The 17,934-nt window shown below is 35.0% G+C and overlaps 1 protein-coding gene across 1 annotated transcript in view; it reads left to right on the top strand.

Moving 5' to 3' along the window:
• Window positions 1–17,680, top strand: part of LOC129229649 (Y-box factor homolog) — a 47,345-nt gene extending 29,665 nt beyond the window's left edge. The window contains exons 4-8 of the mRNA XM_054864002.1: window positions 3,913–4,131; window positions 6,626–6,793; window positions 9,618–9,788; window positions 13,825–14,169; window positions 17,130–17,680. Coding sequence (XP_054719977.1) covers window positions 3,913–4,131; window positions 6,626–6,793; window positions 9,618–9,788; window positions 13,825–14,169; window positions 17,130–17,198 — 972 coding nt within the window. The 3' untranslated portion in view covers window positions 17,199–17,680. The remainder of the gene's footprint in view (window positions 1–3,912; window positions 4,132–6,625; window positions 6,794–9,617; window positions 9,789–13,824; window positions 14,170–17,129) is intronic.
• Window positions 17,681–17,934: the final 254 nt, after the last annotated feature.

Here is a 17,934-nt window from a genome sequence, read left to right as displayed (position 1 = left end):
GTTTGCTGCAAAATTCTGACACAGGAGGTAAATTCCACTTAAAAGAAAAAGTGTCTGTTGCTGGATTCCACAGAACACCAAGGGTCTTAACATCATCTCTAATTTCCAGAGGCAAAGATGTTGCACGACTTTCTGGGGGAATATTTTCAAGAACTAATTCTTCATTCCATGACCATTTTTTAATTTCAAATCCTCCACACTTCAACATTTCAATTACTTCTTGTTGCAGTTGAATTGCTTCTTCAACGGACTCGGCTCCAGTCATGAGATCGCCCACATAAAAATCTGATTTAACTACTTGAGACGCGTGCGGAAATTTCTCGCTTTCTTCAACTGTAAGTTGTTGCAGACATTTCGTGGCCAAATATGGAGCTGAAGCTGTGCCATATGTGACTGTCAACAAGCGGAATTCCTTGACTTCCTCGTTGCATGATTGTCTCCAGAGTATTTTTTGGTATTGTGTGTTGTCCGGGTGAATGAAAATTCGCCCATACATTTTAACAATGTCGCTTGTCATAGCGATTCTATGTTAGCCAAATCTTATTAATAAGGTCGCCTATAATATAAGGTCGCTAAGGTATGTCGTACTGTAAAGTTGGATCTACCATAAGCTTGTCGTTGAGAGATGCTCCACTTGAGGATTTAGCAGACGCATCGAAAACAACACGAAACTTATAAGAAGACTGAGATGATTTCGATGATTTCATAACAGCATGATGCGGAAGATAGAAATGTTCTCCTGAATTATCATTTTCTGAACACAGTTCCATGTGACCTAACATTTCATATTCGCGCATGAATTCTCTGTATAATTTCATTTTTTTCGGGTTTTCTGACAAGACTCTTCTCATTTTGAATCAACCTTTTTTCTGCGACTTCACGAGATGAACCCAATTTCAGATTATCATTGTGAAAAGGTAACCTTACGATAAACCTACCCTCATCATTACGTGTAAATGTGGATTGAAAATGGTTTTCACATGCCTGTTCTGAAGGGGAGAGTATTTTTTTGTTTGGAATTTCTTCTAATTCCCACAACTTCTGAGCTTCGAACTCCTTGCAAAGAGTGAAGTGAGTATAAACGCGATTCGAGTTGCCTTGAACTTTTGATACTTTTCCCAAGATAACCCATCCAAAAATTGTCTCCTGAGCCATCAAGTTTTCTCCGGGAATAACAATATGCCCACTCAGCGTTATGTTTGCTAGCACGTCCGCACCCAGTGGGACATCAATGGTGCTAGGCTGATTGCAATTTTTATCTGCAAGTATTAAATGCTTGAAGTATTTTAATTTTGAATCATCAATTTTATTCTGGGGAAGATTGTTTGTAATTTTACGGATGGTTAATGCATCAACAGTGAGTGTCAAACTAATATCTGAGACTGGCGATATTTTAATTTCAGCTGCACCCGAAATTTTATTCGATTCATTAGAACCTAACCCTGCAACAGTTACACTAACTCGCTGCCGTGAAATACCCAACCACTGTAAACAATCTTCTCTAAAAAAGCTTGCTTGAGATGCACAATCAATTAGAGCTTTACAAACATGCGGATTTCCATATTTGTCATGTACGTTAATAATAGCAGTTGGAAGCAAAACATTTTGTGCATTCAAATTAGATTCCGAATAATGATTTGATACTAACGTATCACTTTTATGTTCTTCATTTTTGGCATTTGCCGTTTTGTGGAGCAAAGTGTTATGCTTACGATCGTATTTTTTGCACTTTGAACTCTTACAAGTGTTAGAAAAGTGATTTGGTCTTAAACAATTCAAACAAATTTTCATTTGCATTACAAAACCTTTCTCCCGTTAATTGGCAATTCTTGAAATTTATCGCACTGATAAATTGCATGTGAATTATCCTTACAGAATAAACAAGCGTTCGTAACAGCGATATGTTATGACTCTAATTTGTTTTTTAATGAGAAAGATTTTTCGTTTGGTGTCCTTGACGAAAATGATCCGGCGCCATGTGTGTTATGACTCAGACACGCTAAAGCTGCAGCGCTTTTTTCAATGAATTCGCGAAATGATTTGAATGTTGGAACTTCCGATCTGTTCAAACTCAATGTAAACTGATGTAATGTTTCAGATTCCAGTTTCTTTTTTAAGAAATAAACTAGAATGGTATCCCAATGAGATACTGGTTGTTTTAGTATTTCTAAAGTGACTCAGAATTTAAATTTGGTTGCGAAAATAATCGGTCTAGGGTTGCATTAATTATTTCCGAAACGTTTTCATATCTATCACTGATTAATTTCCATGCTTTATCGTAATTTTCATTCATGATTTGCAGAGCTTGAATTAGAACAGATGCTTGGCCTTTAATCGAAAGCTTGAGATATTGCAAACATTGGGCATCAGAAAGAGATGAATTGTTATGAATGGTTGCAATGAATAAGTCCCGAAAACTTAGCCATTCACAAAAATTGCCTGAAAATGTTGGTAGTTCTATTTTGGGTAATTTAACAGAGTTCAAATGATGTTCTGAAATAGATTGATTTGATACGTGAGAAGTATTATTCATACTGGTCTCACCTGCTGTTTTGGTTTTAATTTCTTTAGAAATTGTTACCTTTAAACTTTCAATTTTGGATGCGATTTCATCATATTCTTTGTCGTTTGCCTTGATTTCCGTATCCTTTTGAGGTAGGATAATTTCCGTGTTTAATTCATGAAATTCATGCCATAAATCCCGAGCATCAGAGCCATGTATTTCGAGTTCATCAATAGTAATTGCATCTGAATTAATTTTATCGTTAAGAATATTAATTAATCGAGTGGTCCTACCTTTAAGGTAGCTCCGTTTCTTCTTGAGATTATCCATAGTGTTTGAATGTTCTACTCGTTGACAATTGAATTGCGCTTCTTCCACAAATTTATTGTTCCGGCTCGACGGACCAGAAACATGTATGGTGACATGCGGGGTGTGGGCACAATAATTGAACAAGTTAGAAACATAAACGACTATATTTACACACACGAGTATTTACATTACGTTTTCTTAACGAGATCTACACAGAGACTGAAACATAGTTGCTGCGGAGCATGCGTCGACGATCGCTCCCTCTCACGATGGGTTCTTCTTGTGTTCTTACCTCGAACATTGACTTTCCTGAAGACTTCCTGGTCTTGCAAAGAGTTAGACCAGGTAGGATTAGAAATGGTTACAATAATATATTTTCAAACATCTGAGGCCAGTGGCGCACACAAGAATTTTGCAAGGGGAGGGTCCGAGATCGAAAGCCTCATTCTCATATCATACCCCAATTCGCTGTCAAGCATATTGACTTTATTTAATCGATTTCCGAGAAGGAAAAACAGTAAAAAAATAAACTACTGAATAAATAATTAACATTATTTAATGAAATGTGCTTAAATAAATAACCAGAAAGCAAAATAATTTATGCTTTAACTTTTTTTATAATTAAAAAATGGATTCAAGTTCATAGAATGTAATTTTAATCTGTAATTACAAAACTAAAAATATGGTTATTGCATTGTATTCATTTATAACCCCCATTCTGCTTCTTAGAGACCATTCATTACAGGAAAAGTTCACAATATTTTTTTAATCTTTTAACATGAGGATTTTATTTTTTCACTTATCATTGGAACTGAAAATAGTGTTTCCTTTGTTTGAAACTATTCTACGTACAAAATACATAAAATCGTAATCAATCAGGAAAAATATCAAGACTTATGGGAGGGGTCCAGACCCCCTAGACCCCTCCCTTGTGTGCGCCACTGTCTGAGGCATATGCTTCCTCTATTGTTACTATTTATTCCATTCAAAATAAGTTCAAAAATTATATTTGTATATTCTTTTTATTTATATGTTTTTATGTACATATATTTATACTATATAAAAATGTGTACAATATACATATTTGATTTTTGCTGTAGACTGCTATAAAGAAAAATAATCCTAAGAAGATTGTCAGGAGTGTTGGAGATGGGGAGGTGGTAGAGTTTGACGTTGTTGTTGGCGAGAAGGGAAATGAAGCTGCAAATGTCACTGGACCAAATGGCACTTCAGTCAAAGGCAGTCCATATGCTGCTGATAGAAACCGTTACCGTGGGAGATGGTTCCCTAGGAGACGATATGTACCGAGAACTCCTCGAGTAAGTGCATGATGAAAAATTCTATTAATTTCTCAAGGTATTCAAAGTTTATTTTGGAAATGTAAATGAGTATACAATTTGTAAAGAGGGAGTTTATTAATCTATGTGAAATTTGTATTGCAAGTGAAATTTCAGGGAAGTCGCCGTTAAATAAGAGTCATGCTAAGTTATCTGTATGCCCTCCATAAGAAGAAATATTTAATATGTTGTAAAGTATGCTAGATTTTGTTGACAAGTTCAGTGAACTGAAGTATTTATAGTGCAATTAAATGAGTCAAAAAATTGAATAATTTCTAGAATTTTTAGTGGCATGCTTAGGGTAATATATTTTTTTGTTGATAATTTATACTCATACTATGTTAACAATACAGTATAGGACCCCAAATCCAGAAAGCTCTGTACCGCGACCTTTTCTAATTTTGGATTATGATTCAAAAAATAGTGAAAGTACTCATGTTGTGTGGTATTTGTCATTTTTTTTTTCTGGTTTTGCTGATATTCATGCCAAATTTCTTTTATTTCTTGATTAATCTGAGTGAAAGTGTAAGTTAGAGATAATTTGCAGCAGCGTATTGTCTGTGGATGTTGCTTTTTAATGTTAGGCGATTGATAGAATAAATATATTAAATCATATTTATACTAAAAATTCTCTGTGTGGTGACCGGAGCAGAATATTCCCAATGTAGTCCATGCATGTCGTAAGAGGCGACTAAAATGGACACCCAATCTAAGGTGTGAGGCACCGTGCTGATGAATGGATGGCATCTGGGTTGTATAATGTCTTGAACGGACCACTGGAGGAACTGGGCAAAACCTCCTTGTACTTAGCCTTACACTCGTACAGGGTGGTTGTGCAGGTATTAACCTTTTACCACCTCACAGTTTCCAGCTCCTGTGGAGTCGGAGGCTGGCTTGAAGGAGAAACCAGCAATCTTGCTGCTGGAGGAGGTAAGGGTGCGGATCTGCAACCCACCGAACGAGAGGGGTAAAGTTGCAGGTCTGCAACCCACCAACTCTGCTGTAATGGGCAAGGATTATTTAATTTTGCACAAAAAATGCAACTGGTACGAGCGGGAGAGGGGTAAGCTGGTACAGGAGGGAGAAAGCCACTGGGCCGGCCTTCCCCGAGATGGTAGGAGGAACCAAACATCTTTGGTCAGAGGTTTCAACTCTTTCCACTGCACAAACTGCTGCAGAAGGAGAGAACAAGTAACCTTGCTGCTGCTGGAGGAGGTGAGGGTGCAAGTCTGCAAGCCACCAAATCTGCGATTGTGAGGCAGGGAGTACTCATTTGTGCACAAAAATGCAACAGGTGCTGGTGCAGGCAGGAGAAGAAGAGGCTGGTATGAGAGGCGAAAGCAACCTGGCCAACCATTCCTAAGAAGGCAGGAGAAACCAAGCCTCTTCAGTGGGAGGTTTCAACTCCTCCCTCTGCACAAAAGTTGTATCTTAACAAGTATGGACAAGTCAGCCACAGTCCTATCTATGCTCAAGCAGTGAGTATGTTTAAGATGGCTGTTGTGAGAGAAACCAGATCCCGTTGGAGAGGTTATCTCGTGATGAATCTTGAACATATTCAGCTTGTCATCCTAAGGACAGACCTGATTCTCTCTGGGGATCATATGCTGAAAATACTGGCTTCTTGACAAAAATAATATTGGGAAGGCTTCTGGTCTTCTTACTGGTATTTACACCTTAAAGCAGCACCATGCTATAATGGGTATCAGTAATGATCCAATTTGCGGAGGTTACCTCTTTAATGAGGAATCTATTACTTGACCCTGTGTGATTGCAAAGTGTTTTCTGCCTATAGGTTTGAACACCTTGGTCATTGTTTACATGAACCGTGGGATATTCATGATATTCCTATTTAATATCCTTGATATTTCCTATTGCTGAATTTTACTTCTGCTGCTTGTCTGTTTTAAGACCTTTGTTTGGGGACTAGTACAATAGACCTCTGGTCGCAGTGCTTGGTTCGGTCGAACCCCCCTTTCTTTGATTTCATTCATACTAAAAATAGTTTTGTGCATTTGTTCAATAGACTTTGTATTGACACTTATGAGTGAAAAAAAAAGAATTATTGTTAACCCTAAAAGTAGATGTTAAAAGATTGCTGCAAAATTACAGCGGAACACTAATTTACTCATGACACGTTGCATCAAAGAGACATAAAAATAAACTGAACTGAAAATACTGTGTTTTCAACAGGTAATAGCCGGCCATTAACAATTTTGAACATTTAAAAATGGAAAAAAGAAAAAAAATTGTTGTTTTTTAAATTTTACATCATATGTGCTATTATATGCTTAAGGAAAAATGTTCCGGGTTTCAGGATTCCAAAATTTGGGTCTCATACTGTACTCATGTTGTTTTATAATACCTGCTATCATTGTTTGTAAAGAAATTACAATCAGAGATTCATGTATACATAAATATAAATGTGTGTGAGTATTCCACCATTTTAATTCTTTTCCTCTTCATATACTTGCAGCAACAAAATGATGCAGGTGAGGACAGTCAAAGTCAAGATCATGCTGATGATGAACATCAGCCCACACAAAGACCACCACGAAGGCCTTTGAGACGTCCATTCTTTAGAAAATATTACAGAGGTCCTCCAAGAGGACCTCCTCGAAATATTGATCAAGGTGGCAATGAGGTAAGTTTGGGTTTTGATTATGTCTTTAAAGTTATTACTCCTTTACATTTTTTAATTCAGTTGCTAAAATTGTAAAATTGTATGCAGGGTTGGCAAAAACCCGGGTTTTTTTAAAAAAGCCCATGGACCCAGGGTTTTTTGGGTTTTTTTAAATAAAACCCAAAAAAACCCAACTAAAGCTGGGTTTTTTAAAAGAAATGTGGGTTTTTTTGTCTTTTTTTAGGGAAAATATAGGGTACTTGTCGCATATTGTAGCGTAAGTATATGGACAAAGCGCAAAAATTGTCTTGGGGTAAAAAACGCTGGAAAACTAGTTAAAATTCAGCGTTTTCTGAAGAAAAGTATGAAAGACGACAAAACCCAAGAATGGTGAAGTTTCAGATTTTTTAGTTTCCATGATTACCAACAGTTAAGGCAAAGTTACTTCTTGAGTGATAAAATCTATTGTTCGTTTTAAATTACTACATTTTTTTTTTTTTTTTTTTTGCATTTTACTTTATTGTATTTCATTTTGTTATGCAAAACTACTGTAGAACCTCAAGTAGTTTAAATCCCTATTTACTGAATTCCAGCTTAATCAAGACATTTCTTTGAATTTTATGTTGCCTGCTTTTTTTATTTCTGTGTACAGAGTAAGAAATATTAAACTTTTTCGTAAGATAATGAAAATACTGTACATCCTATTCTGTTTTCTGTCCAACCATTTGTAAAATCTGGAAAATTCTAAAAGAAATATAACTTGTTACAGTCGAATTCCGCTACAACGCGATCCGACTTACATGAAATGGCTATAACGTGATTTTTTTCTCGGTAAAGAATTTTATTCTTAACGCGAATTCTTCACCGACACACAACACGAAAATTTTCCGAAGGGAATCGCTTTTTTTTTTCCGTGAATGGACCTTCATCCCTTCGGCATCACTGAGAGAGGAAGTTCCCAACATCGCTTATACAAATAACTACTCCGCATTTTCCATTTATTTTTTTCATTCTATATGGGAAAGTTGATGAAATACAATGACACCTAAGAGCGCTGTTTCATTTAAAGTTTGTGATGATAGAAGGAAACAGAGAAAGTTTCAACAACTGTAGTGTATTTGTGTTTTTTTACTACATGATGTACGTACCGTAGTGGTTTATTTTACGCCTTTCTATCCCATTGATCATTCATTTTGTGCATCGTAGCATTTTTTTATGTTAAATAAAACTGTTTTTTTAAATAAAATAAATAAAAGTTCAATTTTTTATTTAAGAAACAGTAATGTATAGTTAAGAAATGGTTTTTAACAGTTTGACGTGGTGTTTACAAGTGTCTTTAATCGTATGGGTATGTTTATAAAAGTTTTTACACATTCCCTATTTCCACAACGCGAAATTTCAACTTACGCGAAGGGTCTTGGAACGCATCCCGCGCGAAAGTCGGGACTCGACTGTAATTCGAGATTTGTGACGTGTTGGGTTGCAGAAAATAATTCACATGAAAGCTTTTTAGCTAGAGTAGTTTCCTCTGTACAATCTACAAATATTGAGAAAATCAAACGTGACAGGACTTAGTCAAGATAATTTGAGTTATTTCTTGACCAGTTAAAGAAAAAAGTTAAATATATTTATTTAAAATCTTTGAAGTATTTTTTTTAATGCTGTTAAGAGTTAAAAAATGCTATTAAAGTTCAAAATTCATTTTTTATGTCCATTGTCTGTGGTGAAGAACAGATAAAATAGAAGTTTAAATTGTAAAAGTATTTAAATTAATTAATTTTAAAAAACATCCCAGAAAATTTAAAAAAACCCAAAAGTGGGTTAAATAATGGGTTTTTTCAAAAAAACCCATTGGGTCCAATCCGGCCAACCCTGATTGTGTGTGAAATCAAAACTTTCATTTTTTTTTTTACATCGTATTATCCGCAAGGATTTTTTTTCCCTTTTTGGACGATTTTAGGACCTGCGCTGTGTATAATATGCAGGAAAATATGGTTGTGGTATTTAGTATAAAATAAGTTTATAAAGTTGTACATATTTTTTTAATCATGGATTCAGACATATATAACATTTATTTTTATTTTTAAAAAAGTGAAAAACATTACAGTTGACTCTCTGTTTAACTACTTTCAAGGGACCACAAAAAATTGTCCTTAATTAGAAATCATCCTTAAATAGTATGCTTTTAACACTACAGTGGACCATCTGGGACCGTGAAAAGCCGTAGTTAAATAGAAAAAGTCGTTAAATAGAGCGTCGTTAAACTGAGAGTCAACTGTATTTCCTTTAATTTTTGTAAAGTTTTTGAGCTTCTCGGTATTGAGAAGGAAAAGGGGAGTGCTGTTCATTAAAAAAACAATGAAATAGTTCTCCATCATAGTCATCAGAACTGAAGCACCTGTGAACCTGATATTCCAACATTCAAGGCATAAAATGAAATGATCAAAATTGATAATATTTTATGCTTTTGAACTAATCAACAATACTTAATACTTTCGCAGCCAATATAAGAGTACTAATACCACTTTTGAAGAGAAGCAAAGGATATTCTAAGAAAACACAATTTTTATAATTAAGTTTTTAGCATTATTAATCTAAAGAATTAAATTAAAAATTTTCTATGCATATTTGTTAGAATTTAGTTTCTAAAAGAGTAATAAGAAATTGAGTTTCTTTATTTTTTTCTTTATTTTTTTAAAAAATAAATACTTGAAAATGTGTTTGTCCAGCATATTGAAAGTTGTCAATTTCTCTTTCAATGTCCCAAAATCATGCAAGGTTTTCTTATTTGTACACTAAACTTATGTTATGTTCTCAATGCTGTATTTTTTGTTGTAACTGTTAGGATGATCAAGACGAAAGGAAAAATGATGATAGGATTCCTAGAGGCGGTGGTGGTGGTGGACTAAGACGTGCGCCTAGGAAATTTTATCAACGATACTTCAGGCGCAGGCCTCGCCGCCCGAGAAGTGACACGGAGGGAAGCCAAAGTGGGGTTGAAGGTGATAATGCTAAGGTAGGTGGGATGGTTTTTAAGAGTGCCCTTCCTACGAAAAGTGGAGGTATTTTATCTCGAAATACAGTCAACTTGCGATGAATGCAATTCTTATAACTTGAATCTTCTTTTTTTCTCAATGTTTCTATTGGATCCTAAAGTGTACTTAAAGTAACTCGAATGACTTTGCCAGTCCTTGGGACTTTGAGTTATTGAGAGTTTACTGTAAGAAATATTTTAAAAATATTTCTTACGGTAATATGCAGGATTTTTTTAAAATCCTGCATATTTACAAATTATTTTGGGAATAATCTGTGTCAGAGATAAGCAGTTTTAGTCTCATTTTAAGACCACAGTTTTTAATTTGACACTTAGATTTTTGAGTATATGTGCCAAATTTGGCACCTTAATTTTTAGATTGCATCAAAGCTTTTCTTTCCTGACTCATCATAATTGAAACCGGCCATTGACATGAAGAATACATTTATAAAAATAATTTCAAAATGCAATCAATTTTTTATTCAAAAAAAAAAAAAATCTAATATTTAATTCATTTTTTTTTTCAACTTGATCACTCATTTTGACACCTAGAAACTTGTCCTAGGCATCAAGGTCACACATAAATTTATATTCTTATTTCTAACACTGGAAATAATATTAAGAGATGTTTTCTCTTTATATTATTTCCAGGAAATGAATAAATGAGCAATAACTTACTGATTGAACCTATACAAAAGCAAAATATTGGTATTACAGTGGATGCTTTTTAATTGAATCAGTGATCAATTGAATCAGCCGCTTTAATGAATAAAATTACCAAAAACAGAATAATATCCGGCTTTATGGAATTAACTGCTTTATAGAATCAGCTGCTTTATGAAGTCAAAACTGTTTAGAACAAACGTGATTCATATAAGCGGCGGCCGCTGTATTTTGTGACAAGCTATTGGTCCTTAATATTATATCAACAAACTGCATTTGAAGGATTAAGGCTGAAAGAAAATGAAGTTTTCAAATTTTATTTTAAACAAGCATTACTCATTGTTTTAGCCTGTGGGCCATGGTAAATCCTGTCAAAATACCAGGGTTGGATTTACCTATATGCTACAAAAGCTGTAGCTTAAGGCAGGGGCGGATAATGTTTATGAAATGTTAATACCAGTTAATCTATTCAAAAAGTGCAGAAGCATTTAGTACATACTAATTTAAGCCAAATAGAAAAGTTTTTTTTTCTTTTTATTTTTAATGCATTTTAAGCCAATTAAGCACCAAACTCTGCAGCAACTCTTCAGCATATATAATGATGAGGAGTAATTAAACATTTTCTTAAGAATTGTGGCTTGAGAGTGTGATTTGTATTGTCAACTCTGCTTAATCAGGTAACGGATAAACGAATACCTCGCTTATATATGAATAAAACCTCCTGGAACCGAATATTTCCCCATAGACACAATGTTAAGGATCCCCGCTTAAAAGAATAATCTCTCCAAATCTTTCAGCCATTCTTCAAAAAGGGCAGAGGTCATCCATGCATTTCTGTTTGCCGACAAAGTGTCAATTCCGATTCCCTTAAAGCCGCGTGGCTTGTAGCTTTTTCCTATAACCAATAGCTTCTCCTTGTCCATTCCTGACATGCTTGAGCAGCACAAGACTGTTATTGTCCAGCAGAAGGAACTGTCTTGGCCTTTTTTGAAGCTTGTTCTCCCTTTACAGTCCACTGTTTTGACTGTGTTTCTGTAGTGTTTTCCGTAAGTTTAAGCGTTTCAACATTGTGTTTAAGCTACTCCAGCTAGGTTCTGCAATCTATTATGTATTTTCTCAATTTTTTCTAAAGCTAAATTTTCTGAGTTTTAAACTTTTAGTGATAGTTTTTGAAAATGTTCACCATTTTAAAACAATTTCTGAATTATGGACAGGTGAAAACAAAAACCTAGAAAGAGAATACCAATTCCTTCTCAAAAAATATATTCTCTTTTTATCGTATCTGGCTATGTGACCTTTACTTGTAGTCAGTGCTAGAAATAAGTGGTTTTTAGTCTCAATTTGAAGCCTAGATTTCCAGTCGTCCTAGGTGCCTAAAGTTTTGCATAAACATGCAAGCTTTTCTTTCCTGACTCATTGCGCTTGAAACTCGTGATTGCTGCAAAGGATAAATTCATCACAAGTAGCTCAACTGTCCTGCAAAGGATAAATTAATTAAACTAACTTTTAAATACAATCAATCTTGTATTTTCAAAAAAAAAAAAAAAAAAAAAATCTTTTTTTTTCATTATATTCAAGATCCTTTTAAATATGCTATCAACAATGTGTATCATTTCTATTTAACATAACTGGGTAATATAGATGCACACAGTGCGTGGTTACATTTGCTAATTAGCAGATATACTTGCTGTGAAAATGTTGCATCATTCGATAATCACTAATTAATATCAGTACTGAACGTTTGTTTTCTTTCAAATTTATTGGTAAATTAATGAAGAATATTCACCTTTTATTTCAATGGACGGATGGTAGAAAGCAAAAGGCTTTGTCTTACTAAAAATTTTATCTACCCTCTGTATATTGTTTTTGATGCCTGCAGCTAGTTATGAGTTGTTTGCAAAAGTACCTTATATTTTTATTTCATTGTACTATTTAATAAATATATTTTTCATAATCATGGAGGATATTTGACTCATTAAAAGTAGCAATTTTGACTCCTAGAAAATCATGCTAGGTGTCATCATGACACCATTTTAATTCCTTTTTGTAACACTGCTTTTAGTCTCATAGCCTTTCATAGATTCAGCTGTTTTAATTTATCAAAATGAAAAATGGTAATAGGTTAAATTTTTGTACGGAAAGCAGGACAAGGGGTTATTGGTTTAAGCTATTCAAATCTCAGGCTAACCTGGAAATGAGGAAAAATGCTACTTATTGCGTGGTGTGCACTCGGAACAACTATGAGTAAGGGAGTGGATTGGTTTAAAAGGACCATTTATCTTCATTGGAGAATAATAAACTGATTAGGACCAGCCTAACTGGGCCCAGAGCCTGTTGCCGGTTGTCATGTTAGTATTTTTTGTGTGTATAATTTTTCTGCCAAACTAACCAATGCCCCCATAATACTAAATGCCTCTAGTATTTAACATAGAGCAAAAACCAGTGCACACAGACTGAGTCAATTTCAGTGCGGAGACCAGAGGCCACTTCCATCTATCAAAGGTATTAGAAACTAATGGCAAAGAAGACAATTAGTTTATTTCAAAATTAACCAATTGTAATTATCAATTTGATTTTAATCCATCGCCATAACAATGCCATGGTTGAATTGCAGCCAAGTAGCTCTGTCCTCCGCACCGAAAGTCGACTCCTGCGACGCCGTAAGATCACTCGATTTCCGGGACGGAGGACAGTGTCACCTTGTACATGGCCCCAATAAATTTCCGCTTACGCTTATGGACCCTGACAATTTTTGACTTTTCTGTGTTGAACCAATGCAAGCTCATGCATCCACCAATCAATTTCAACGTTTCAATGCCGCTCATGCATCCACCAATCAATCTTAATGTTTCAAAGTTTGTTATTTTTGATTGGACATCACCCATTTTGACCGCAAGAGGCGCCACAGGAAACCTCTGGGTCCACCATTTAGTGGCAAAGAAATGGAAACGGGTGCCCTGTAGCGCCCTCTATGTTGCTATGGGTTTCAGCGATTGCCAAGGCCTATAAGAATTAAGTGGGACCATGCCTAGTGGCAATCAGATGAACTCGTTGCTATGCCGATGGATCCAAACAATTAAAATCAAATATATAATTACTTAATTTCAAAATAATTTTGTTAGTAAACAATTATTTTCTTTGCTATTGTTTCCTAATACCTTCGATAGATGGCAGTAGCATTCCGTACCAATATTTACGTATCCTCATTCCCCTCAGTACCCAATTCACGTATCCTCGTTCTCTCGATTCGAGTTTCTTTTTGCTCTATGTTAAAAGTGAGAAAGCGACAGACATTTAGTATTACGGGGACGTTGGTTGAACCGACTCTGGAGAATAACATCTGCTTTCCCACCAGGACAACGAAGCCGACGACGAAGACCAGCAGGCTCGGGTCTCTGGATCCCGCCCGCGCCAGGCCTACAGACCGCGGATGGACCGCCGCAGACCGCGCAGGGGCGGTCATGCCCGGACCCGCTCGGACCGCATGCCCAGGAATGGCAGGGGGGAGGACGGAGACGAGGTGAAGCAGGAAGACTACGAGGCCAAGTATGAGGTCAAGACCGAAGATCCGGGGAGTGGCTACGAAAACGATGCAACCAATGTCTCGTCTTCGATGCCGCCCTCGGGCGGGTCCGGCGAACCGTGCGATTCGGCTCAGACGAACGAAGGCTATTCAAAAGAGCAGTCGTCTGCTGAGCAGGTGAGGGATTTCTACTGTTTTAACTTCCTTTTACAAAAAAGGAAGTATTGTATTCACGAAAAAAAATTCGCTCAAAAATCGACCTTAATTTTCATTTTACTCGCCCCCTAGTGAATGCTGAGTTTTTGTTTTCAACTCGACCACACGTGGATAAATGCCTAAGAATGTATATACACGTGAAATATCCTTTTTGATGATTTCCGAGTTAATTACAATGAATTTTCTCATGACGTCTGTATGTAGGTATGTGCGTATGTGTGTCGCATAATTCAAGAACACTGTGTCCTAGAAAGTTGAAATTTGGTACGTAGGCTCCTAGTGGGGTCTAGTTGTTCACCTCCCTTTTTGGTTTCATTCGGATGTTCCAAAAAGGGTCTTTTGCCCCTTTTTTGGGGGGAAATCATTGTTAATTTTTATGCAAACTCAAGTGCTGTTATAATTTATGCAAACACATGGCGATGTATCGCCAAGCGTTTGGTCACCAACTTGGCAACAAATTTGGTGATTTTTTTTTTTTTTAAATCTGGTTTCAATTTGGCCACTGTTCGTGATATTTAAGAGTAAACTATTGAATCACATTAAAAATGCCAATATTGGAGAAATGACATTAAATTGGAGTAAAAGGAAGTCATGTAATTCACACATCAGCTCATTTTAGTTGTTTGCATGCCTGGTACAGTCTGACCACCGATGAGACAGCAAAGCAAACATCCAGTTTAGAGGCGAAAATGGATGCATTTATTAGTTTTTAAGGAGTCCGGCTTGTGCAGATGTTGTGCTAGCCTCTACTGTCCGATATTTTAACGCGAAATCTTACTGGTATTTGCGCATGCGTCAGGTCTCTTCTGATTTTATAAAAACGGGTGATAGCAAGAAGGAAGTAACGAACAAGCAAAAACTGATTGCATCGGGAAGTGTGCTTCCTTAAACCATCACCCCTTTTTCAATTGGAACCATTCGCTGTTGCTAGTCGCTGAGTTCGGGAACAGACAGTAAATTAAGTAAAGTGTCACATTGGAATTGACGAAGCACGCACATCAAATTTTTACTTTTCTTCCTCATAGAGATGGACTCGTTTTTATTGGAAATTTGCCATTTCCCTATCATCCGTGGGCAGAATGTAGCAGAATTTGTTTCGGGAGGCTTCGAGGCCGATCGAAAATGAAATTAGTTTGTTGTGGCTATCACGAAACTTTCTTCTATATCTATATCATGAATTCTTGAATCTAACATATTGTTTCAAATTTTGTAAGTAGTAATCATTTTTACATTTTAATCTGGTTAACTTCAACTAAAACTTCAAGTTTATTCCATTGATTTTTGCTTAAGATTACAGTAGTTTCATACTTTGCCTGCTATGAACCATTTCAACATTTTGCTTATGGGATTGGCGGGAAATTTTAGAGACATCGCCAAGTTGGCATCATTTTTAGCAAATAATTTTTGGCACCATGTTGCCTAGCTTTGTGACACTTCTTATGTAATTAGTATTTCAAGGTTAATAATGAATGTATTAACCCTGTAACCTCTAGAAACTACATAGTTACTAACCACATAGAGTAAATACTGGAATCAGATAAAGGGAGATCCCCATTCCCCAGACCTGGCATAAAAGCAGTATTCTCAACCAAAATTATGCATTAAAACCAAAGCAAAATTCACTCAACCAAAATTTTTATTGAAAATGGGAATTTTTTATAAACTATTTCTGTGATAACTTAAAGCTTTCTTAGCTAATGTTTGGAAAGAAATTTCAAAGTGTGATTAAAACTGCTGTTTTGCTTGCTTTCAGAAGCAAATTAGTGCAAGACTAAAAAAATTTATAGCCAAAAAGGAAAAAAAAAAGCATTTAATAGGACAAGAAAAGGCCAACAATTGCAATTTTGAAGAGCAAGACTTCACATTAAAAAAAACAATATGTAGCATAATATTCTTAAGTGAAAAAACTTTTGCAATGAGAAATAAAATCAAAGAAACAATCTGAAAAGCACTAACCATGGAGTCCTGTTAAAAAATTCCAGTATTATAGTTGTTGAAATTCAATCAAAAGTTGATATGATCAAGCCTTTTTTCCTGAAGCAAATTAATTATTCTTTCTCTCTCTCTCTTTTCTTTTTCTTTAATGTATGGTTCCTGTGCTTCAAATGTTGTGGGAATAATTCTGAACTTTTAGAAACTAATCAATAATTTCTTCTTAAACCCTGAATCGATAATTCCCACTAAAATCCTTAAAAAAGATTACAACAATTTATTTCATAGTATTTTCTATGCTTGAAAGTACAAAACTTATGTTTTAACTTGCAATCCCTTGCAGATTTCTGATGGACAAAAATATGTTGCTTTTTTTCTGCTTGGGGTAATGAAAATAATATTCCTTGTGTTAATGGTATAACAATTGTGGTTTATTATTTATGATGTAACTATTTGTGGTACTTCGTTGCCCCGTTCAATATGAAGCTTTTCTATCCTGGAAAAAACTTGCTTAACACCTCATTCCAGTTATTTCCCATTCCCAGGTAAATGTGGGTTTTCTTTCTTCTGTACCTTCTGCAATAGTTATTTGGCTTTTAACCAAAATTCACTTCGCAAAACGAGTTTGTTCACTTGCTGGGTAGAACCGCTTTCTTAGGTACAGGGTAAAAACTCTTTTCATATGTGAGCAGTGAATTTCCCAATCAGTTTTTTTTTTTTTTTTCAAAGTTAGAGCGAAGAAATGCAAGGTACAAAAGTCTCATGTGCTAGTGTGTGGCAAAACTATAACGATACAAATTTTTATTTATCATTTGCTCCAGGGCTCAGATTTTGTGGTTAAGTAGCTAAACTGTCGAACTTTAATAATGCTTGAAATGTTATGAATATTATTTTTAATGCATTATTTATAAAACTAAAGTCCATGACTAATGCCTTGCTTTGTTAAAAATTTATATCTATCATGTTTTTTTTTTTCTTTTCCTTCCTAGCCTGTTGTGAAAATTGAAAATACATCTCCTGCAGAAGCCTCTACAAATGAAGCAATAGTTTCTGCCTAACAAACGGAGCCACACCATTTTTTTGAGCTCTTGGATGAGTCTTAATAGACTGTTTGCTTATCATGTCATTAACACCCTTGAGATTTTGAAACTACCAACTTTGTAATTGTTAAAAAGCTGTGATTTGAATGTATTCGAACAGCCAAGGTATAGTTTTTATCAGATAGCTGTTTGTGAAGTTATGCCCTCACTGGGTTGATTTAAAAGATGCTGAGTAGCCAAATAACTTTGAAAAGTTTTAATTTGAATGCAGTTACTTGTTTAAAAATATTACCATTTATTCACATTGAACACAAGTTTTTGACTGAACTAACATCATGGATGTAACTTTGGCTCTTGTTTATTACTCTAATTTATTTTTTAAAATCTTGAAAGTATAAAGTGTAGAATTTGATGAATTTTATTTTGACTGAAAGCAGACACTTTGTATACTTGAAGAAGAAAAGTTTATAAAATGAATTTGAATAAAATTCTTCATTTCACAAAAAGTACTGTGTTCTTATTCATATGGTAAAATGCAGTAATCGAAAGTTCCTGACATTTAAAGTAAAAACTTCAAAAAAAAAAAAAAAAAGCTGAATTTTTTTTTATTTTTGCAAATAAAAGTTTTAGCATCTGAATAAAAACACTAATGACGTTTCTGTTCTTGCATTTTTTATATCTTTAGTGGTAAATTTAAATTTTCGGTAATAATATGAACAAAAAGTAGTATGCATTCGCAAATATGCTTAAAAAA

This window comes from Uloborus diversus, chromosome 9, assembly GCF_026930045.1.
Source record: "Uloborus diversus isolate 005 chromosome 9, Udiv.v.3.1, whole genome shotgun sequence".
In the NCBI taxonomy this organism is placed as follows: domain Eukaryota; kingdom Metazoa; phylum Arthropoda; class Arachnida; order Araneae; family Uloboridae; genus Uloborus; species Uloborus diversus.
The sequence above is the reverse complement of the archived record's forward strand: the minus strand, read 5'-3'. Positions and strand labels throughout refer to the sequence as shown.